Raw genomic sequence first — 25351 nt, 5'->3', positions numbered from 1 at the left:
AAAAAAAAAAAAGCTTAAGTACCATAAAGTAGTACCCCCATTATCTAGTCTGCCCAGAACCAAGCTGAGAGTCAATAAATAACTACTTGGAGGGAAGAATTTTAGTATTAATAGCATGGATAAAGCATAATGACCAGACTTTCAGCTATAGCATTTATATATTCAACAAATATTTCACACCAAATATATATATGGTTTGATGGAGAAGATACATAAATGACTAAATTTCTGTCTTCAAGAAATAGACAATCAACTTGACAGTCATAACATACAGACTGCTAAGACTAAAGAGATCATCCTGATTTCAAAGGCAGCTAGAGAGAGAACCAGAGAGAGAGATCTACCATGACACTATAAAGAATGAAGATTGCTGCTTCGTCATTTTAAATTGAACTCCAGAGAGACACTAAAGACTTTATAAAAGTTGATTAGGTTCATAGGTCCAATGGTTTACTGACATTTTAAAGAAGTATTTAGACATTCATTCGTGTTCTTCTTTGACCTATGAAGTGATGAATGAGTATCACAGGAATTCAGAGATAGTACCATCTCTCCTCATATTGTGTATAAAGAATTGAAACTGACTGTTAATAATGGCATCTCAGCATTCTCTATCAAAGATGAAGTCCGGCCATAGTTCCTCTATACACTTACCACAAAATTCTTGTTAATGTAAATTTCTGAAATCAATACAGATTTTAAGTTAAAATGTAGTAGATGAGTTCTTTTCTGGTGTGCAGAAATATGAGAAATGCTAATTCCAAGTCATTCAATTGGTTTGATTCCAAAGTCAATAGTAAAAAAATTTTTTTAATAAAGTTTTTTTTGGGGAGCCTTCCCTGGTGGCACAGCAGGTTAGAGCACTGCACTGCCACGCCAAGCCATGGTCACTTCAGTCCAAGTTTGATCCCCACCCTGGGTGATCCATATGACATAATAAACCTTTTCTGTCTTGTCCGCTGCTTCCCTCAGCAGTGTACTTTGTCAGTCTGCCTGTTCTGCTCCCCACTTTGTTTCTGGTGAGTCCTCTTGCCGCCCCTGCACCTCTAGCCTGTACCCCATTTCTATATGCATAAATAAACAAAAATCTTTAAAAATATATTTAAAAGTATTTTGGGGTAAGATTTATTTATGCATACAAGAACTGGGGTACAGGCCAGAATTGTAGGGGTAAAAGGATTCACTAGACAGAGTGAGGAACAGAGCAGGCAGATGTACTAAAATACACTGGCTAAGGGGAGCAGTAGGCGAGACAGGAGAGGTCTGTAGTGCCATGTGGGTCAGCTCCCAGGTTGGGGATCAAACTCATGATATAGTAGCTAGAGATAGCTTGATAGTGCTGTGACTTAACTCCTGTGCCACCAGAGAGGCCTCCGACTTCAAATTCTTATTCTACAAGCATTGTCTGGGGACCACCATCCATTTCTATATAGAGTACAGTCTATATATATTCTGTCCTAAATTTCTTCTTTTTTAAGCTGCAAACATTCTCAAAAGCACCAAATTCTTATCTTCAGCTGCCTAGAAAAACACCCACCAGAATACACCCAGCACAAACAACTCAAACTTTTAATAGGTCCTAAATCACATTCTTTCCACCAAATCTATTCCTCCTCTCAGGCAATGGCATGATCAGTCATCCAATCTTCCTCATACATTTTACTTCTGACCACTCCTGTGTCCCCATTACTTCTCCTTTCTGTCCCCATTACTACTGAAGGTACTTAGGAACTGCTTTATCTCATACATGAATCCTTCAACCACTCCCTGCCAGTAATCCTTCCTTCCCCTATCCTTATTCCAGATTTTAGGATTATCTTCCTAAAATAAACTCTATGTTGAACAGGGTATCATATTTTTCACTGTCACAGTGAAAACAACTAAAAACGAAGAAAATACCCTGTACTGATCAGAGTACAGGAAAATGTACCTTCTCATAAACTTGATGGGGAGTTATATTAGGCAAAATACCATGGCAACATAACCAGACTCGCAAATGTGTATGCCCTTTGATCCAGCAATTCTATTTCTATAAATGTATTCTAAAAAGTTAAAGAATATACAGATATACAAGTATTTCCTAAAATTCATAACCTGAGCGAAGACTAGGACCTTTTTTACATACTATACCATCTGCCAGGAATGTCTCCCTCCCATCCACATCTTTTTCCTTGTATCTTTGAGTAGTTCAAAGGTCAGCTACTACTCCAGCTTGTCTCCACAGCAATTCTGTCACAATTCTGCAGCACAGGACAACCTACCTTTCTCTCCAAGGACAATGGTTTCTTTTTTTTTAATTTGGCAAATAGCTGTGCCTGCACTATCTACAACAGTGTCTGATTTGCAGTAGGGGCCCAATGAGCATGTGTTAAATGAAGGTGTTTTCTTACTCTTTACAGAAAGAATTTTCCAACTCTCAAAATCTCAGTAACTTTTAAAAGGTATTTCTTAAAATGCTGGTAGGCTCCAATATATGCTAATTAAATCCCTGTATAGTCTGTGATTCTGTATATGCTTGAAGTAAAGCTCCTAAAAGTGTAAGAATTTCCCACTAGGTCAAACCTGTGGTCTATACAAATGAGGATTTTATGTTGTAAGAAGACAGAGTTATCCCTCCAGATGTTAAGTTGAACATTAAGAGGGTATTCCAAAACATCTTACTTTTTTTCAATAACCTAAAATGAGTCCATCATACCTGAAATCAGGTTTTGGAATCATTTATGTTTTAACAGTATTGCCTGTGCCCTTTTTCCAAGGTATGTGTTGTATAAATAGCATCTATCTATCTTATCTTATCTATCTATCTATCTATCTATCTATCTATCTATCTATCTATCTATCTATCTATCTATCTATCATCTATTATCTATGAGACATATTACATAATATCATATAAGCAGTATCATACCTTCTTGTACTCCATATACAAGAATAGAAGTAGTATTGTCATATATTTTTATCCAAGTCAAACTCCTTTTAAGTTTTAAGAGGGTTCCTAATTCTAATGAAGGCTGGTAGCAACCTAATCCTTAATGATTTCATGACATTCAGTTCTATTCCTTTCTATCTTTGTCTTTCTAGACTGAAAAACTCTCATCTTCCTACTGCATCTTTACACAGAGACAGGTTTTTATTCTCTACTGTACCACTTCACTTTTCTTAATTCTGAGCCATCTTACATGCTCTAAACTGAAGCTAAAATGCAGGCAGGTCTAGGAAATTTAATTTTACACAAGTCAGGAACATTTCACCCAGGTGTACGGTTGGAAAGACAGACTTCAGAAATAACCTCTGACAAGCACTATAACCCCAAGACTTACAGGAAATCATAAGGTAGTCCTCACAGTTGCTTTTGTCGTCATCTTGCTGGTCCACAGGGATCCCATTGGCATCTATGACTGCTTCAGAGGCACAATCTGCTACTAGTACCTCTTCGGAAACTACGTCGGTTGTTAGAGGATCAGTGACAATTTCTGCTTCTACTACACTATCATGAACCACATGTTCAACATGTCCAACATCAGACACATGTATAGATTCACTTGTCAAGACGTGTTCTGGCATAGATATTGAGGCTGAAGTAATGTCGGAAGCTAAGACATCATCTGGAACCGTGCAATGTGCTAAAGAAACTTCTTCGGTTACATCTGAATCTAGCACTTGCTCAGGAATGATGACTGTTTCAGACACATCTGCTTCTTCCATGATATCTGGGCACTGAACATCTTCTATAACAACGTCCTCAATAACATCTTGGATGACAACTGAGTCTGGGTCATCAGGAACAAAATTATGCACAGTTATATCTGAATCCACAACATCTGAAACAAAAACAGTTTCTTGAACTTCCACAACAATCTGATCACCATCCATGTGTGTAGCATCAGCGCCTTAAAAAAAATTAAATCACAAATTTCAGATAGGTATGCGTGACCATCTCAATTAAGGTAAATGTAATTTAATTTTTACCAGGAAAATAGACTAGCAACCTCAGTTTTCTTAAACATCAATATAGATTAAAGAAATAAAAAAGGGAATCTGCTTTTAAAATTTTTAATACAAGAACTTTTATATTCATCCCAAATCAATTAACAGCTAAGAAAGTAATTTTAAAAACAAAGCAAAACATTCATGAAAAAAATTATTGGTAGTAAAATTCTGGGCTTACTAAAATTAAACCCATATACACAAATACTTAGGGATGATTATAAAAATTAAGAGTAATGTGATGTCAGAGGGCAAATAAAGTATTTTCCTTCGTTGTATGTATTTCTCATTTGTTTCCCTTCTTGTTCCACATTTCTCTCCCCAATTTGTTATTTCTTCTTTTCATCTTTTCTGTGGTATTTCTTTTACTTAACTTCCTATTTTTTTCCTTTTCTCCCTTTATTATGCCATAATGACCTAGCGATAGTGTCCATTTATGACTATGGAAATTTAGAAATGATCCTCTGAATCTAGGATATTAAAGGATTGGGTATAAATGAAAAGAGGGCCAAAAAGTCACCATTGAGGAGGAAAGACAACAGATTCAGGAGTCTCTGTGGCTAGATAAGATGCATAAAAATATAACTGCTCTGGAGCAGTGATGGGTAAGGTCAAGATGGAGTAGGGACTGCCCTAAACTTACAAGGGCATTACGCCTTCAATAGCCTCTTCCAATCGCCCCCCCAGTACCCCCAGAAAACTACTCAGCATATAAGAAACCCTACTCTAGTCCACTCTGTAGTTAAGAAATGATAGAGGGGTGAATCAATTGAAGACCAGTGAGATTAAATGACTTCCTCAAGATCACAAGTTTGCACAGATTATGGTGCTCGGTAAATATTACTCTGAATGAATGCCCCAACTGGGAACTGGAATAAGACATCCTTGCCAAAAATGTAACATAAAGGAAAACAAAACAAATCCAGTATCTTGGCTCCTGATCCAGAGAAAGCAAATGAAGTTTCATACAAGTCTTACCTAAAAACTATCCAGTCGATTGATTAGTGCTTCTGGGTGTGACTCAGAACAGGCTGAGTCCAATCAGCTGCCTAACTCAATGACTGTATGTCACTGGCCAGGCCCTCAGAGATACACATGGCTTAGCAAAAACAAAAGATCAACAAGGGCCAAAGAACCTTAAATAGTGTAGGAAATCTTAAAGCCAGTTAATATATATCTTAATTATATCCAGAAATAACAATACATATATTTGCTGTAATTTCTATAGAACTGCTTTATACTAATTTGCATTCAATAATCTCAATATCAACATCAAGTAATATATCACTGTAATCTCCATTTGGCAGATATGGAGATAAAAGTATTTAGTGGCGAGAACAATGGTTACAAAATCTAAATGAGAGAATAAAGTTTGGACACTTATTAGTTTTGTGACCTTGGGCAAGTCATTTAACCTCTAAGTTTCGGTTTCCTCATCAGTAAAATGAGGACAGTAGTATCTGCCATGCATACCTCACAGGACTGTTGTGATGATCAAATGGGAATGTATGGGAAGTGTTCTGAAAAACTGTAATGAGAGGTTTCATTATTATTAGGACATATGAAAACGGAGGCCCTGGCAGATTAAGTGACTTGCTCAAAGATAAACAAACACCATAAGTGTTAATACTCAGGGCTAAAAAGCAACAGCCCTTCAATCTACCACTTAGACCATGACTCAGGCTTGCTAGTGACAGGATAAAGCCATAAATATTGTGCATTTTTCTCCAAAGAGCTTAGTATTGTTTCAAGCACATTATACTTATATTCTAATAAAGAACTATAACTTTGCATTATCAAAGTGGTACTATCAAATGTAAACCTCAGTCAAAAGACTATCCTGAGTTGTTAATATGTACATACTTCCAATAGAGTGAAGGGAAAATTAAATTAAAAATCATCAATATTTAAATATATTGATAAAAAGTAATTGCTATCTCTTTAATATACTGCAATATGATCATTTCAAAACCAATGGAAAATTCATGAACACAAGGCTAGCTAGCTAGTGTAATATAAAAAGATTTTACATTATAAAACCTAGCACAACCACTTTACAATGTTACACAAAAGGAACCATGCATAATCCAAAATTGTGAATAATTTTTTCTATTTTTAGAATTTCATCAATTTAATTTTCCTTGTAGAGTTTGGGGAGTGAGGTAAGATTCCATTTTCTTGAAATAAAAGGATCCTTCTATCAACTTTTGAGAGACAAGGTTGTAAAAGGATGGGGTTCAGAATATGAAAGGCATGAGTTTTGTGCTTTATCTGCTGAGCATTGGAAAACTGAGAAATGACATTATCCGCATGTTATTTTATGATGCGCACTCTGACTGGTAGACTACATAAAAGAGGCTGAAGGTAAGAAAAATAATTAAAGTTATTGCAGACTAAGAATGAGAGGCCAGAGTCCATGTATGTGATAGGATAGGAAGTACAATGAAGAGATGTAAGCAAAGAATATTTTCAAAGCGAGAGTAACAGGACTCAGTAATATAACAGAGCAGGAAGAGTAGGGAGGATCACCCTAAGGTTTTTATACTGTTGCTGTAGGAACAAGAATATGGGAGTAGTTTTGAGGAAGCCAAAATTTTAGGAGGGAAATAATAATATGCTCACTTTAATATCTGTAGATTTGACAAAATGACAGGATACCTAGGTGTGACTATCAATGAGAAGCTAAGCATTTTGTCCACTTGATAACCCACTCCAAATCTGGTAGTTGAGAAGTAAAACAATCCAAGTAGTTATACCTGTATCAAAAAATGAGTTTGGTTCTTGTGGTTGTAATTCAAGTCCATCTTCATCCATGGCCTTTAATTCTCATCAGTCACAGCTCCTAAAGTAGGGGAAGAATAAACCAAGCATTACATTTTTTCTATTATATGTTTAAAATATGATCATATGTACATTTCTGAAACACTTAAAACTATGTGAAAGATAAACATCTATCAAAAATGTATCTACTTGAACTTCCCTGGTGGGGTAAGGGTTGGGTCTCAGCACTGTCGTGCTGTCACCACTAAAACTGAGTTTGAAGCCAGGCCAAGGAGCTGACCCACAGATGACACAGCAGACCTCTCTTGCCTCACCCACTGCTCCCCTTAGCAGCGTATTTCAGAGGATCTGCTAGCCACTCTGTCTCTGGTGAATCCTCTCTCTCACACACACCGCCCCCCCTCCCCAGCACCTCTGGCATACACTCCAGTTATTCTATGCATAAATAAATCTTTATATATACACACACACACACATATATGTATATATTTACCTAAAATAAAAGGGAACTTAATTAATTTCTAGTGACATATGGGTGTCTATATCAAGCAAAAGACATGCAAAGGCAGGTAAGTCAAGAAAGTTAACTTTGCCTAGATTTTTTAATTGAGATACTGCTTACATACATCATGTGTACACATCTTGATGAATTCTGACACAGGCATAAATCTCCAGATGAAGCCATAAAACCTTTCCAGAACCCCAGTACTCTGTTCTTCTCTCAGTCCTATACTCCACATTTCTGCAAGGACAACTGGTCCTATTAAGTGTCAACTTAAATACACTCCTTAAAACTGGGGGAAATTTTCTGCTCAATTTTCACATTACTTTCCTAAATTAAATGTAGTCTGCTATCCTTTTTTTTTTTTTTTAAAGATTATTTATGCAGACAGAACTGGGGTACAGGCCAGAGGTGCAGGGATGGTAAGAGGATTCACCAGAGACAGAGTGGGGAGCAGAACAGGCAGATCGACAAGTACACTGCTGAGGGGAGCAGCGGGCGGGTCAGGAGAGGTCTGCCGTGCTTTGTGGATCACCTCCAGGGTGGGGATCGAACTCATGCTGAAGTGGCTTTAGCTTCTTAGTGCTGTACTTTCACCCCCTGTGCCACCAGGGAGGGCCCTAGATTGCTATCTTTTAAAGAATAAATTAAACAATGGTAAAAAGTCAAAGTATGTAATTATAGGAGACACCCTTTGGGATTTCTTCTTAACTTACAATAACCTTTCTTAACTAATCCTCTGATCTAGAGAAGTAAAATTCCCACAGTATATTTATATTCTCTTGGCCACAGCTGACTAGCACTAGCTGTAAAATGGTAAAAATAAGTTCTTTGAGAGCAATAAAATCAAATTCCCATCTCTAAAAATCTGAAACCATGAGCAAAAGTGGTGGGTGTTGTGTCTATGTGTGTTGTGCATGTGTGCGTCTCTCTCTCCTGGCAGCTATAACAGAGGAGCTGAGGAAAGTAATTTTCCAACTTCAGCTTAGACTAGTGTGACAAAATTTACAAATGAAAAGAATCCAGTGAATGTCCTGTGGAAAAAAAATGGAGGGAGCAGAGAGGAGAGGCATACTAACAGCTTTTTGCATCTTGGTTTTACACCTTTCTGAGATCCAGCTACAGAACCTGATCTGTCTTGAGTTTTTATAAGACCTCTCAACAACCTTAATTTTCCCCTTTCTGTGAAAGCCAAATGCTTACAACAAAAAGAAATTAACCAATAAATTCATACACTAAATACTAATCACAAGGTTTCATAGTCATATTCTGAATATTACATAAATCTCTCATTGGTTTTGTGATCTCTACTGTCTCATCTTTTACCTTTATCATTTCTTGCTGATCATAGAAATGCTGACGGCTTCCATTAGAATTTCAAGTAACAAAAACAGGAGACATTTTCCTGACATCAGCTAGGTGTTATCATTCCTGTTCAAAAATGTTAAATGGCTCCCTGCTGCTTCCAATAAAGTTCAAACTCTAGCTATCTTCTAAGTTTCAGATTCAAATCATCTTTCCATGATTATCTCTGCTAACTTTTCTTCATGTACTGAGCCACATTTACTGCCTGCGCACACTGCAATCAAAAATGCCCAGTGTCCCTGTAAGACCCCGATATTTGGCTCCAGGTTTCCTCTACTTGAAATGCTTTCTTCCTGTTATCTTTGCTTAGAATTTTCCCCTAAATCCCATTCCCACACACAAAAAAGCTGAAACTAATCTACCTCTATTCTGAATTTCCAGTCCTTTTTACTCTTACTGTACGTACTTGTTATGTGGCTAATGACATTATATTTTTCAGATGCGAAACTAAACACACACATACATAGACACACTTAAGGAAATATTCATCAGAAACTCAATTAACATTAATAAATACTTTAAACATGAGACACATTCATATTCAAGAAAGAGAACATTTCAAGTTACTTATTCAAACTGTTTTGAATTAAAACAAGCAACAAACAAAAAAACTATTTTCAATCATGAAAAAAGGAAAGTGGACATGCTCTGAATAAGTTGTTGCTGCCTTCTCACTACCAAAATTGCCTCTAGCCATATTATTCTTTCCCTTCCCCCCTTACAAAACCTAACTTACAAGCTGATAAATGTATATGAATCTTCTAACCATAATGACATACTACTACATGAACTTGTCAATTAAGAAGGCAATAAATGGAATTCGTAACAGTATTTAAAAGCCCCTTGCCACATCTCTGTCCATAAAACCAATGCCACCAGCTCTTAGTTACAATTCTCAGCCTGCACAGTGACTCTTTTCCTGGGTCGTCATTTTCCATGGCGTTTCTATTAAGAGCTTGAAATTCTCCCCTTCAGAAGTTTCTTTAATAAGACCTCCTAGTCCTCTTGCCACCTGCTGTTTACTCTGCCTGGGCTCACCCTTCCTGCAGCCTCACCCAGGGTGGTGCCCTCAGCCCTCTTCTCTTTATTCCCATGGCTTCAACTACCATTCGCACAAAAATAGTCCCCAAATCCACACACACTCAGAGTAGCACCTAACTCTTCCATTACATGTCCGCCAAATATTTTCACCAGAGTAAGCCCAACTTCCTCCTGAAATGGAGGTTCTGGATGCCGTCATCTTGCCTGCTCACAGTGCCAGGCTGGCCGATGTCCTCCAATCCTTCTCCACAACTTCTCAGGAAGTTCTTTTTATTCTCACTGTCACCATTCACTCTCAGCTTCAAATTTCCTGATCTGCAGAGGACAAAAATAGCCACTGAACTGGCCTTTCGCTGGGGTCTGCCACTCCCACAAGTGACCAGGAACCTTATCAGTCAGGGCTGAGGCCATCCCAGAGGGAGGTATTGCTCCAACTGAGGGCACAGACACTCCAGAAGAGGCACTGTTTTAATCCACCCCTCACCTCCTCCCACCTTCCCTCCCTCCAGAAAGCTTCAAAATCTCTCCCCAAGGTACTCCAAAATATCAACCCAAGATAACTTACAGACTCACTGGCTATTATTCCCAGCATTTTCCATCAGATACAATTTCTGAACAGATAGCCTCGTCCAAATGAGGGATGTCCACTCATCTTACTTTATTTTGACTTAGGTGAGCAGTAATTGTTTTGAAACTGTCAGAAATAGCTTTGATGGGTTATTTTTTCCTTCTGTTTTGTCATTATAAAAAGTCAAACCAGTGAAAAAACATGCTTTGCTCTTCCAAGCAGAGATAACTACGCTTCTACTTCATAAACTCTGGGGTTTAGAACTAATTCTCTGACAATCAGAATGAAACCATGTTCTTAGAATGGAACCTACTCAGAAGACGTCTCAGGATTATGATCACGACAACTGATAAGTAACTGAAAATTCCTATGCCTTTACTCCAAGAAACAAGACCAGTTGAATCTGAAGACAAATAAGCAGAACGTTCCTGAGAACCATGAATCTGTAACAATTTGGGTAAACACATACAACATTTACTGATTATCAAATGTTCTCAAAATGGGGCCTTAAGTTCAGTAAAATATCACCTTCCTGGTTGCAAGAGTGATTTCCCCTGAAAATGCTGGGAAGAATTCACAGTAGAGAAATGTAGAGTTTTAAGGGACAAGATTGAGGGAAACTCAAAATATTCACAAACACTTCCTTCCAGTCTTTACACAAAACAAACAACAACAAAAGAAAAACCATGTAAAGTTAACAAGTAGCACAATGGCATTTCATGTCTTAGCACTTAGGGAAAATAAATATTGTTTTATATCTCTTGAAGCTTGAACACTTTCATGGATCTCCTCTTGGGCACTTTATCAGGGTGTTTGTATATTCTTCGCTGCTTGCATACAAGAATCACCTTTCTGCTTTGGGTTTCCCCCAAAGTCCATGTCTTTTAGTTTTATGACTTGTCTCTAGTTTCTCTTCCTAAATCAAGCTCATAGAACCATACCTGGAAAAAAGAACTGCTCAAGATGCAGGAAAGACAAACAAAAGCAGATCTGTCCATAACACAATTTTTCTCAGAGAAAAAATGAAACTGGCAAAAATTTACATTTAAAGCCTAATTAATGTTTTCCATCTTTTTTTTTCCTGAGATTTATTTATTTATACAGAACTGGGGTACAGGCCAGAGATACGGAGGGTGAGAGGATTTACCAGGAACAGAGTGGGAAGCAGAACAGGCAGATAGATGAGGTACACTGCTGAGGGGAGCAGCGGGCGGGTTAGGAGAGGTCTGCCACGCCATGTGGTCACCTCAGGGGCAGGCGGGGATCGAACTCATGCATGAGGAAGTGGCTTAAGCTTCTCAGTGCAGTGCTTTAACCTGCTACGCCACCAGGGAGGGCCAATGTTTTCCATCTTATACTGCATTCCTTTTCCATTTTCCTCCCCATATTATTCAATCTGTTAGTCATAATTACTCCGGATAGCTAATATTCAAAGCTGGAATTACATTTTATTTTTCTTACTAATTCTGCCCTTTAATTCAGTTTGTCTCACTGAGCCACTCTTAAATGTATCACATCCTCCTTATTTTCACTGCTACTACACTAATAAATGCTCTGACCCTCTTTCAAACTCAAGATTTGAGTCCTTGAATTCAGGGGATTTTGTTCTGTTGTTTCTATAGCTCCATTTTCTCTATTAATTTTGTTAAAGGTTTATGTATTTATGCATACAAGAACTGGGGTACAGGCCAGAGGTGCAGAGGAGGGGGGCGGTGAGAGGATTCACCAGAGGCAGAGTGGAAAACGTAACAGGCAGATCTATTGAAATACACTGCTGAGGGAAGCAGCAGGAAGGTCAAGAGAGGTCTGCCACACAATGTGGGGTCACCTCCCTGGCAGGAGATGGGGATTTAACTTGTGCTGTAGTGACTGGGGTAGTACTAAGACTTAGCCCCTTGTGCCACCAGGGAGGGGCCCTTCTGTATTCTCATTAGAATTTAAGCCTAACTTCCACATTGCTTTTACTTTACTCCCATAGTTTTTATCTTCGTCTTTCTACAGTCTCAGAATCTCTAAACTCTCCAAGCTAGTTATTTTGATCTTCACTCCATCCTCTGAATTTTTATTTTAAAAGAACATTATTTTTCCCTCCTCAGTTTTTTTATTATAAGTTTATTTTTATATCATTTTGTGCCTAAAAGAACACTATTTTAACTCCAAAATCAACTTAGTTTCCTTTTCACAGCAATCCTTCTTTTTTAGTGAAGACAATACCTTTGCAAATATCTCTAAGGATGTAAAGTTTATGTGTGCCCTGCATTAAACTGCCATCTGATATTTTACGATTTATAGTTGGTTGAATTTGGTGCCTCTCTTCCAGACTGCTGACAGGCAGGGTTCTTCTGGCTGCCGGTTCACATTGGTAGTTAGGGCCTACACTAGTCACCCTGAGAGCACAGCTGGATTTCCTCAGCCCAGGTGAGAGCCCCTGCTCACCTAGCAATGACTCTTAAGTTCTAACCACAGGAATCCTGTCTAGAATGAGTCTGGTTCAAGGAAAGGAACCAGATCCCTAGACAGGCTTTCCTTTAAAGGCCAATGAGTACTCCATCTTCTTGACACTGTAGTAAAGGCCACAATCCTTCAGTAGTCCTGCCAGCAACCTAAAACACTGTCACCACCTTGCTCCCCACAGTGCCAACGCTGGCATTTCCTAAGGATGAATTTGCAATTCAGAGAGCTGAATTTCTGTAGTTATCACAGGATGGAAAACACTAAAAACATCTACATTGTTAGGTAAATAGCTTCGCTTTTCATAGCTCTTAATTACATGTCTGTGCATGATCATGGCTTGCTCTTTTGCCTAGGAAGTCCCAGCTTTTGATACTGGAAATAATGCAGATCAACAATCTGAGGAGGGTCCTTCCAACTTCATGAACAGCACAAGTTCGTAAGGGTTTTGCCAGTTAACCAGGGTTTTGCCGTTAACCTAGTCCCAACTGCTTTATTTAAACAGAAGTTATCTCTCAGGTTTTCTTGTTTTTTAAATATTTATTTTCATATTTCTCCTTCACTGTGATTTTAAAAAGAAAAGAAGGGGATGTGTATGTTCTCAAATCTACCTTGAATTTAAAGTCATCATTAATGTATGTATTGCCAAAATACAACAGCATGGAAATATGTAAAAAACAGACAGAATTTGAAAAAAATCAATAGTAGTGACAGATTATAATTTACACTTGACAGACCAATTACTTGATTATAAGAACATTAAACTAAAGCTTTAATTCAAATTCTAGTCCGTAAGAATAGGTATTTTATTTTCAAGCAAACCTGAATACCCTCTGTCAAGAAAAGGAAGAGAAATGTTACTGTTATAAATATCAGAGTTCTGTCCTTCCTAACTTGTCCTATTTGGAACTTTCATATACTTTGTTCAAACATATGAATTCAAATGACAAGTTTTTGTTACAGATTTAGTTTTTTCATAAAAAGTGACTGGCTCAGGCCAATCAATGATATCAAGGTTTTGTCTCTTAAAAGTTTAATAAGAGTTCAAGTTTTCAAAATCTATTAAAATATGGCCTTAAAATGACAAGCCTTTAATTTTTCTGAAGCCTATATCCATGCTCAGATAGAGATGCAAAAACAGCCTCTGAATTTAATTGTTGATGCTCACAAACATTAAGTATTACACTTTTAAAATACCTTAAGACTGTAATTTGATGTAACAGTATAGTCTCCTTAATGGAGACGGAAATGCAGCAGTATAGTCTCATTAATAAAATACTGTCATTGAATGCATTCAATAACTTATCAATTCATGTTCACTACATAACATTCTAACATGCATCATAATGTATAATTCACTTTTATGGGTCACTCCTTTTGACTGTAGTGAAATTCTTTAGAAAGTAGTTTAAAAGCTTTTGGTGAAACTGAATAGAAATCCTATTCATACGCTTTCTCTCCAATGAAATATTCTACCTTCAGTGTAGGGGCACGAGGGCTTCACACTTGATGTGGCCAAAGACTGAGGACTCTCGTTTTGACATAGTATGAAGTACAGGTTAATACATTATACAGGGAATAATTAATACTATCAGGACTAAACTTTTTAAAAGGTTGATTTCGGTCAAAGGTAATATATGATAAAGAAAGATTGGTATTATCAGAAACTACTTTCTTACCATTTTCTTTTTCTTTTTCAAGATTTATTTATTTATGCATACAAGAACTGGGGTAAAGCCCAGGGTGGTGGTGGTGAGAGGATTCCCCAGAGACAGAGTGGGGAGCAGAGCAGGCAGGTTCACTGAAATACACTGCTGAGGGGAGCAGCAGGTGAAGCAGAAGTCTGCTGCACCATGTGGTCAGCTCCCAGGCTGGGATTGAAGGAGAGCTTTATAGTGCTGACTTTAACAGGCTGCACCACCAGGGAGGGACCTCTTTGTACATGTTAAAAGCTGACTTTCAACAACAAAAGAAAAATTGACAACTGCAGAATTGTGGAGTGTTTTTACACGGATTTTTTTTTTTTTTTTTGCTAATGAAATTAGTAGCATGTTTTGTAACTGTAACTTCATAAATCCTTTAATTATTTTTTTTTTAGAAAGAGTAGACTGGATAAATGCAGGGATGGTTTGCAATACACCTCCTTACTAGACCAACAATAGGCACACTCCAGGTTGAGTATCAGCAGCATTAATCCCATGATTATTACTTGTAGCAAAGCAAGAAAACCACCTAATTTATACCAAAACAAACAAAAAAAAACCCCATACCAAACTTTTTCAGGAGCTTGGGAAGATAATAATATACAACCAGATAATAATCTAAAAAGAGAATAGGAGAAGCACAAACTATTTGAAGTGAGAAAGAAAAAAGACAGACACAGGAAAAAAACTAAGAAATTTATAATATTCTATAATTCTATGCTAATACATTGAGGGGAAAATAAATTATTTATACTGATTCAACAAGATATAGAAAGCCCAATCACCAAGAAACTGGGGAAAATAAGGGTGAAAAAGTTGTCTATTGTTACCCTTTCAAAACCTCCACTCTCCCCAAAACTATCTGAACTATGCCAGAAAACAGAGAATGTGTCTCAATTCCTCTTACGGAACTAATCTACCATTTCAAAACAGTTAACAAAAATAATGTAATCAAACCACAAACTTGGCTATTAATCCCAAGTCAAGTACTTCCAATATGATTCATCATGTCAGAAAATACATCCACATATGTACACAACACATACACACAGACCTTGGTTAAGTGTGGTTTTTCTAGAATTTAAGGATAGGGCAAAGTAATGGCCCAAACTAACAGCTCAAAAAGGGAAAATCCTGATTTTCTCAATAGATGCTGAAAAGCTGACACTGAACATCTATTCTTTATTTAAAACAAACTAATCAAACTGGAATAGAAATATTTTCTTAGTAGTTAAAAAATTACTAAGAAAATAAGAAGGAAAGTCATACAAGCTACAACATGGATAAACCATGAAAATATACTAGGTAAGAGAGACCAGATGTGGGCCCTCCCTGGTGGCGCAATGGGTGAGGGCACAGCACTGCAAGCTGGCCACTGTCACTTCAGTGTGAGTTCAATCCCCAGCCCTGGAGGTGGATCCACATGGCGCAGCAGACCTTTCCTGTCTCGCGGGGCTGTTTGTTCTGCTCCCTGTTCTGTCTCTGGTGAATTCTCTCACCGCCCCTGCACCTCTGGCCTGTACCCCAGTTCTGTATGCATAAATAAATCTTAAAAAAAAAAAAGAGGGGCCCTCCCTGGTGGCGCAGCGGGTTAAAGCACTGCACTGAGAACAAAGCCACTTCCGCATGAGTTCGATTCCCGCCTGCCCCGGAGGAGACCACATGGCGTGGCAGACCTCTCCTGGCCCGCCCGCTGCTCCCCTCAGCAGAAGCCCGCTGCTCCCCTCAGCAGTGTACTTCGTTGATCTGCCTGTTCTGCTCCCCACTCTGTCTCTGGTGAATCCTCTCACCCTCCGCATCTCTGGCCTGTACCCCAGTTCTATATGGATAAATAAATAAATCTTTAAAAAAAAAAAAAAAAAGAGGCCAGATGCAATAGGCAAAACCAGACACACTGAAAACAGATGGTTATTTGCTGGGGGCGAAGGTATGGGGGTGTAGGTGACTGTTAATGGGTACAGAGTTTCTTTGGGGGATGACAAATGTTCTAAATTTAGCGTTGAAGGTTGTACAACTCTGAATCTACTAAAAAAATAAGAACACTGAATTGTACATTTTTAAAGGGCGAATGTTATAACAGCTTCATCTCAATAGTGCTGTTAAAAATACATTAAGTATGTGCAAAATTTGAGCTAGTTCATGTTACAGCATGCATTTCTGGATAAAAGAATGATGCAACAAAAATTTAAAAAACAACCATGTACTGAACCTCTAGAACTATTATTATTTCTAAAGTCAAAATTAAGATAAGGAAGGATGGCCCTCCCTGGTGGCGCAGCGGGTTAAAGCACTGCACTAAGAAGCTTAAGCCACTTACACATGAGTTCGATCCCCGCCTGCCTGCCCGGAGGAGATCCACATGGTGTGGCAGACCTCTCCTGACCCGCCCGCTGCTCCCCTCAGCAGTGTACTTCGTAGATCTGCCTGTTCTGCTCTCCACTCTGTCCCTGGTGAGTCCTCTCACCCTCCGCATCTCTGGCCTGTACCCCACTTCTGAATGAATAAATAAATAAATCTTTAAAAAAAAAAAGATAAGGAAGGATGTCTATTAATACTTACTATTTAAGATTATATGGGAACTAACAGCATCGCAATTAGGTAAAACAATGAGATGCCAGGCAAAATATTACTTGGGGCCTTCCTGGTGGTGCATAGGTTAAAATCTCAGCTGTGTCAAGGTATCACCACCCACTTCAGTTTGAGTTCTATACCCATCAGGGAAATGATCTACATGGAACAGCAGACCTCTCCTGTCTTGCCCGCTGCTGCCTGTTCTGCTCCCCACTCTCTCTGGTGAATCCTCTCACTCCCTGCATCCCTGGCCTGTACCCCAGAGTTCTTCTATGTATAAATAAATAAATCTTTAAAAAAAGAAAAGAAAAGCTTTCTTATGTAACACTTAAGAATGGAAAATTCCTTTGATAAGGATTGAAACGCTACTAAGTGGGATTTTTAAAAAATTTTATAACTTGCAGATGTAAGTTATGCTAGCTATAGTCTTCACACATGAGACAACTATAGAAAGAATCAATCTTGCTTTTGAATATGTTGGATCAGTAGTATCAATTCCCCTTAATTAAACTACATTCAATCAAATCCCAATGCACTTTTGTTGCAAATCAATTGACTATATGTACATCTGCTTTTGCACTCTATTCAAGTTCCACTGATCAATCTGGCTTTGTGCTCACCATTTTAATCACTATCACTTTACAATAATCTCTCATATGTGGTAGTGAAAAGTCTTCCAACTTTTTTTCAAGATTGCCTTTGCTATTTCTGGGCCATTTCTATATAAACTGGTCTATAAAAAAAAAAAGCAATTTTGTTAGCTCTTTGGTTGGTGTTGCACTAAGTAGGTTATCAGACCTGACCTTTTTACAATATTGATACTTCCAATCCATGAATATTGTCTCTCCTCCACTAATTTAGTTCTTTCATTTTTCAGTAATACTTCACTAAGGGTTTTGACATACTTTGGTGGATTTACTTCAAGATTGTATGTTCATTGAAATTATAAATTTTCCTCAACTACAGTACAAAAAAATTTACAAATACCAAATATTAGCCAAAAACACTTATAAATCTGAAAATAAAGTCCTAAATGATATAATGAGCAATAGGAAAATTATGCAATTCACAATATATTTAGAACTAAACAGTGAAAGTCAACTCATGTCAAAATCACAGCATAGTTATAATTTAGAGGCAAATGATTTTAAAGGCAAATGTTAGAAGAGCAGGTATTAAACACTACTGAGTTAAACTTCCAACTTAAATTTTTTAAATTTCAAAATAAATGGAAATAAGGTAGAACAAAAGAAATATTAATGACATGATAACTTATGAAAACTCATATGAAAGGATCAATAAAAAACTTTTAAAAGTCTTAACAGGCAAGTTAGGCAATATGGAACAAAAAAAGGAAATTATGAAGTAAAATATTTTAAAGTCATTAGAGATATTTTTATTTATACCAATATATTGAAATTTTTATATTTTTTCTAGAATATTGCTCATTTGTGTAAATAACAGAAAACATCACTCAATGAAAGTCAAAAAGTCATGAAAGAAATCATCAAAAAATCAAAACCAACTCACAAAAACAGCAGACAGGTTCACAGTTGAACTGTCTTTCAAAAAACGGATCAGCCCTATCACATAAATCTTGTTTCAAAAGAAATACTCCCCAATTTATGAAATTAGCATAACCTTGTTATCAGAACAAGACAAAGACTAAATGAAAAAAGTTTAAGTACATGACACAACAAAGATATACAAATATCCAGGGAATCCAAAGATAGTACAAAATAGAAAAATCAATGCATGTAATGCGTCACACCAGTAGATGCATAAGGCATTAGAAAAACAATTCCTACTCATGAGGAAAGCTCAAAAATGGTAAGCAGAAGAGAAGTGTAATATCTACTCCCTCCTCCCAAAACACTATAATATCATACTTCTAAAATATTAGAAATATTCCATGAAAGTATCTAGACAACAATGCCCTTTATCAAAGCTTCTGTTCAACACTGCTCTAGAGTTCTAGTCCATACACTGAACAAAAACCCCCCACAGAAAATAAGAAGCAAAAAAAATAAAAAGAAATAAAACTCCATCATTTACACACAGCTACTTAGAAAATACAAAAGAATCATAAACTATTATTCCTACTTTCACTGAATCTAAAGATAACACCAGTTGTAAATGCATCTTATTTTACATACAACTAAAAACATTACCAATTAAACTAGCACCATATTTTATTATCCAGAATTTTTTTTAGACTTATCAAGACAAAAATTTTAGATTTATTTAGACATTGTTATCGTATCTTAAAAGAAATTGGTAAAGTGCTCTTAAAACTCCACCTTCAGGGTCCCAGTGGGCACCGCTGTCCTACTCAGTATTATTGAGTCTTACCCACTAACACTGTCCTCTGCCAACAAAAGTATTGGTGACGCAGCATTTCTTAAAATGCTTGTTATCAATGCAATTTTCTTTCTAGTCAGAAACCCACTTCACAACTTCTGCCTTTGATTGTATTGTTTGTCATGAATAACAACACAACAATGCCCACACTCATTTAAGAGACAAAGACTCTTGACCAAATCTGTGCTTGTGCAGGCAATAGGCAAGGATGACTACATTGTGGCTGTGGCCAGGACAACACTGGTTATAGTCACCATCAAGTGAAGATCTGTTTTTTCCCTCAGAGATATTAAACTGCGGAGAGGAACATGCACCTCAAAAACCTAAAAACTGTGACAGCTCAAAAAAGTTATATGAGTAATACGGGTAAGTAGTGTTCCCTATACATCAGCAAGTAACAGCAGAAAAGCTAAAAAAAAAATCTACTCACAATGACAACAATAATGACAAGATAACAAATTGTGCAAGCGCTTTATGAAAAAGCAGTAGAGCATGCCCATTTTCAAATCCCAGTTCCAATACTTAAATTGCTTTAAAAAAAAAACACAGAGAAAAAGAACATATTAACATTTAGTTATAAAGCTATCATTACTAAATCAAAGTGCTACACATATAGTCCAACAGACCAATGAAACCAGAAGAGAGAAATTAGAAACAGATGTAGACTTGTGAGAATATTAAGCTCAGGAGTTGTGTTATGAATCAGTGAGCGAAAGGCTTTCCTATTCTTAAGCCCATATAAAAAAAAGATAATATTAGATCCCTACATCACCCAACAGAGGGGAAAAAAATTCCAGAAGAGCTACTGATTTAAATATCAAAAAGTACAGTATCATAATAACCTTGGGGTAATAGAAGAATTCCTTGCAGACATAAGGATAAACCATAAGTTTAAAAAAAATGAGAAAATCTACTTTTTGGGAAAAATCGACCTCACATTAAGAAGTCCTACACAAAGTGTATTCCATAAACAAAGCTAACAGATAAGCAGACTGGGAAACAGTATTTTCATGATATGTATTACAAATCATCAGTATTTCAAACATAAAAATAATATCCATAAACTAATGAGAAGGTTAGCAATAAAAAAAATGGGCCAAAGATAAAGTAAAAAGAAAAACCCACAGAAAACTCAAATAGCTAATAAATACATAGAGAAAAAAGCTCAATCACACTAGTAATTAACTAGTAATCTAAGAGATGCAAAATGAAAACAGCAATAAGATACCATTTATACCCAACAGACTGAAAAAAATTGCAAAGTCTAATCTTTTGACAGTGGCCTGAAGAAACAGAGGCCCATACACAGCTGATGGGAATGTCAGATGAACATAATTTGACAATCCAGCAATTCCCAGTACCGATGGCACACAGACTCTTCAATGACGCAACTCTACTTCCATAACCCTAAAAGAGAATGTCCACTGTCACACTGTTTAAAATTGCAGGAAAAAAGCATATGACCTAATAGTAACTCCACAAGAACAGATTAACCATATTATATTCAGTAGTTTTAAACTTCTTGGTCTCAGGACCTCTGAAAAACGAAGGATTAAAGAGTTGTCAATGTGGGCTCTAGCTAAATTTATATTAGAAATTAAATCCAAGACATTTTAAAATATCATTTCAAAACTAAGCCCGCCATTGTAAACATGAGTAACACTTATTTTTAAATAACTTTAAAAAAATAATTAGGAAAAGGAGTGCTATTGTTTTGCATTTTTACAAATCTCTTTAAGGGCAGGCTTAACAGAGGACATCTGGATTCCCATAAATGCTTCTTGTTCAATCTATTGTGACATCATGAGACATGCAGCCTCCCTACAGTATTTGCCCAGTGCAGAGAGGAATGCAGTTGGAAGAATTCTTAGGGATCCCTGGGATTTCTTGGAGCACGGTGAGAACACTGAACTAGATCCACATACAACATGGATAAATCTCCAAAACATACCTGCTAAGTGAAAAGAAGTTTTATGGCACACACAGTGTGCTGCCATTTACGTCAAAACTCACAAAGCAATGCTCGGTACTGTTTACACTACATACTTCTTACCAGAACAGCGGCTACTTCTGGCAAGGCAAAGTCAGGGATGTGATGGGGGGGGGGGGGGTCACTCTTTAACTGGATCTGTGAGGTTTTCTTTCTTTAAACAAATAATCAGTTCTGAAGCAAATATGTAATAAATTAGTGTGATCCATTAAATCTAAGTGATACTTTCCAGTAATTCTGAAAAAATTCGTAATTGTAAAATGTTCAGTATTTTTTTTTCAGTTTACTTAAAGTATACCTCCCTTTGTGCAAAATATTGTTACAGGATAAATGGATTTTGCAAAAAAAAATTTTTTTTTTGAAAAGAACAGACTGGCCTCATTAAAATCAGCTGAGGGATGCTTGGGGGTTAACTCAGCCATGTGGTATGCCTTAATAGGTACATCCCTTGATCAAAGAACACCCTGACTAGATGCTTGAAGAGCTGAAAACTAGTCAACTATATAAAATCCTCTGTGCCTAATAACTGTGATGATTGTTTTGAGAGATAATGCCCCTGTGCCAGCTACTGCTCCGGGCCAAAAATGAGAACCTGCCTCTACAGTCATAGTTTAGAAGACAAAAATATAAACAGAAACTGCTTACATGCAAAATCAGAGCTGTCCAGAATGAACCTGGAAAAAAAAAACATGGTGCCATAAAGGGAGGAAACCAGAAGCAGGAGCTGTTGGGGGGTGTGGGGGGGTTGTCTTGGGAGGGGTTGTTTTTGAGGGTTTTTTAGCGGGATTTTCAATCAAAAGTACTGGGCTTCCACTATGGGTCAGTAAGACACCTGGGTGGACGATCAGTAGGCAACTGAAAATGCTGGACAGAAACCAGAGAGGGCATAATAAAGGACCCTCAAACCAGAGGGGAAGACTCCAGGAAAGTTGACCTGGAGGGAAACTGATATTCCCTAGAGGACACAGAAGGCACAACGTCTGACAAGCTCCGAGACAGGTCCCAATTTTTAGGGCAAAAGTGGATTCAGGAATCAGGGGGATGGGAAGAAACACAAGTCGTGTCTAAAAGAAGAGAAAGCAGGTGAGAGTTGTCAGATGAGCCAACCTGGGAATGCCGAGCGGGAGGGAAAGGCTGCTCGGAGAGAGGGCGATGATGCAAGCGCTGCCTGACAGCCCGCTCCCCTGGGCCGGGCGGGGCGCGCCGGCGCGCAGGCCCGCTACGGCTGCTGCGCCTGCAGGCGGCCAAGTCTCCCGCCGCCAAGACGGGAAACCGAGGTAGAGGTAGGAGAGAGCAGGAAGCGGAGACAAAGACGAAACCGCCTTTATCAGATGTCCGTCAATCCTTGGGCTTAAGTAAAAAGATTAGGTTATAGGCCGAATGGGAGAAGTTTCAGGGGAAGTGCTGAGGAGTTTCAGAGGGAAAAACAAAGTCTGGAATTGCCAAGGTGCAGACACAGATAATACACACAAGATCGGCAGCGACCACACCAGCCCGAAGACAGCCAGAGTAAGCATTTCTGAAAAGCAACAGGGAAAGAAAACAAGTTTTTTTGCGTTGTGAAGGAAACTTGCATCTATCTGAAACATGCATGGAAGTTCAAAACTAACGCCGCTCATGGCCAAGGTCTGGTAATCAGGGCGTCCGGTTACTCAAATCCGGTCAGACTCCCACATCATGAGGTCTACCGTTTCGGCAAAAAGCATTTCATATTTCACTGTTCCAAACAAACAACCTTTGAAACAACACACGCCTCCTCTCGATTCCAGAGCTGGAGTCCACCTCGGCCTCAACCTTCCGCAGCCACTGCCGCGGTCCCGGGACATCTGCCGCCGTGCGGGATGGGCGGCGGACCACGAGTCCTGCCGGGCTCTCGGTGCCTTCTCCGGGGTCAGGCTCCCAAAGCCCACTGCGGGGTCTGTTGACGCGCCACGCCCGCCCCTGGCCACAGCCACCTGGCGACGCTGCCCGGCCTCCCGGGCTGTTGCCCCAGTTTCCTGCACCCCGGGCCTCAAGGTTTGAGCGCGACTCCGCTCGCCGCCCTCCCGCCGCGGGCATCCAGTCCCGACCGGGCGCGGTCTAGGAAAATGGAAAGACGGGGCGCGGCCCCATGGGATGTTCTAGGAAACTCTCCCCAGGGTGCTCAAGGCCAGCCGAGTTCGGGCCAAAACGTGAGCAGCCGAGAGCCTCCGTCGCCCCCCTCAAACCTAAAGGTGCCGTTGCCAGCAGGGCGTGAGACGGCCACCTCGAGGCCGCCGCCTTTCGCTTCCAACCTACTTTCCAACACCGACTTCTGAAAAAGCCGCCGTCGGGGCAGCTCCAGGATCACGGTCTCCCCAAGCTCCCCGCATCCTCACCCCGCTGGCAACCCCTCACCCCGCTGGCAACCCCTCCCCGGTCGGCCGTTCGCTCCGTGAATTCTCAGGCGCCCGAGCCAAAGGGTGGTGAGGCGCGGCTTGGGGCAGAAAGGAGGCGCGGCCGACGGGGCAGCGGGCTCCTACCCAAGCAGCGACAGCGTCCGCGCCGAGCGTCCGCGCGACTCGGGCAGGCGGCGGCAACACCGACCAACTTGCTGCGCCCGGATTCCCCAACTTCGCGACGTTTCCCGCGCCAGGGACCGGCTAAGGGGGCCGGAGCCCCCTAGGGGTGTCATCCAGGCCCCGGGGCCTCGGGTCTGCCCCCGCCCCCCATTCCCGCCGCCGCCATCTACCTTTCCCAGCCCGGACCCCCGCCCCGCCACCCAGTCCGTCCAGCCGTGAACGCGGCGGTTTTCAGAAGCCGCTGCACCCTTGAAATGCCCTTTCCCCGAGCTGGGAGGCCGGCGGACCCATCCTTCAGGCACCCCGCCATGTCCCGACTTCAGGAACCCCTTCCCGAGGGCCAAGTGGGAGCCATACCTCCCTCGGAACGCCCCGTCACGGCGCTACCCTCTCCGCGACGCCCGGGGTCGCCCGTCTCACCTACTCCTGCTCCCAGCGCCCCAGCGCCCCAGCGCCCTGGCACCGCGACCACCAGCGCAGCACCGGCGCCAGTTGGCGGCAGAGCGGGTCCTCTGCTCTGGCAACGGCTGTCGGGCGAATCCCCCCCTCAGAACTTTCGCGAGCCAAGACGCGAGCCACCGCAGCCGGCGCGCGCACACAGCGAACGCGGCGCCACAGAGGGCAACGCTTACGTGTGGAAAAAACTTTCTGCCCCTTTCTCGCGCCTCAAAAAACGGCACGGGGCGCTAGTAACATCAAGGCACCTTTCGAGAATGCTGTTTCCAAATACATGAGTGCAAAAGCCCCCGCCCACAATTTACTCCTCCGTTTTCGTGGTGGGCAATTTGCACCTTTCCCCCTACAGGATAAAAGCGGGGTGAGAACGCCTTGGAATCAATTTTTATTTTTATTTCTTCATTCAGACACCCAAAGAGGCAATGGCTGTGGGAAACCGCCGCATCTAGGGCACCCGAAAAGCCACGGAGGGCTTCGCTTGGCTCCAGATGCGATGAGTTGGGGGTCCCCACAGAAACCGGGGCTACCCTCCTCCGCCCCGCCGCCCTCGGGGGCGCGAGCGCAAGGCAAGGAGCGCCGAGGGACAAGCGGGCTCCAGGCGCCGGCGGCCGCCTGCCGCAGCTCAGCTGAAATGCAGCGGAAGCCTCCGCCAGTCACGGGGCTGCAGGAGGCCGGGCAGGAAGGTGGCGCTGCCGCCGAGCGCCTGGAGCCCGAGCGCCCATCATGGCGGCGAGGGCAATGGCCGATGTGAGAGCGAGCACGCCCCCTCCGCGCGCACACGCCGCCGTGCGGGGCCTCCGGGGCCCGTCACCGGAGCCGCCGCCGCCGCCGCCCGCTCTCCGACCCCCCCTCACGGGCTGTAGCGGAATTTTCTCCTCAGACGCCGCCTTCAAGATGGCGGCTCCTCCTCCCGTCAACCCCCTCAGTCGTCCCCTGCAGCAGGCGCCGAGCCGCCGCCATTTTGTCCCCCGGCCCTCCCCCCCTCTCTGATATTTACATAGCGAAAATCGGCCCGGCCGGCCTGCGGCCTTCACC

The 25351-nt window shown here is 40.5% G+C and overlaps 1 protein-coding gene across 1 annotated transcript in view; it reads right to left on the bottom strand.

The window, feature by feature from the left end:
* The window catches only part of ZFX (zinc finger protein, X-linked), a 46734-nt gene extending 24685 nt beyond the window's left edge, over window positions 1-22049 (bottom strand). The window contains exons 1-3 of the mRNA XM_004689920.2: window positions 21966-22049; window positions 6744-6829; window positions 3321-3890 (exon numbers count right to left, since the gene is read on the bottom strand). Of these exons, the coding sequence (XP_004689977.1) occupies window positions 3321-3890; window positions 6744-6801 (628 nt within the window). The 5' untranslated portion in view covers window positions 6802-6829; window positions 21966-22049. The remainder of the gene's footprint in view (window positions 1-3320; window positions 3891-6743; window positions 6830-21965) is intronic.
* Between the last annotated feature and the right edge of the window lie 3302 nt (window positions 22050-25351).

This window comes from Condylura cristata, unplaced genomic scaffold, assembly GCF_000260355.1.
Source record: "Condylura cristata isolate star-nosed mole 26May11 unplaced genomic scaffold, ConCri1.0 scaffold00027, whole genome shotgun sequence".
Classification (NCBI taxonomy): Eukaryota; Metazoa; Chordata; class Mammalia; order Eulipotyphla; family Talpidae; genus Condylura; species Condylura cristata.
This window is presented reverse-complemented; position numbering and strand designations above follow the sequence as displayed.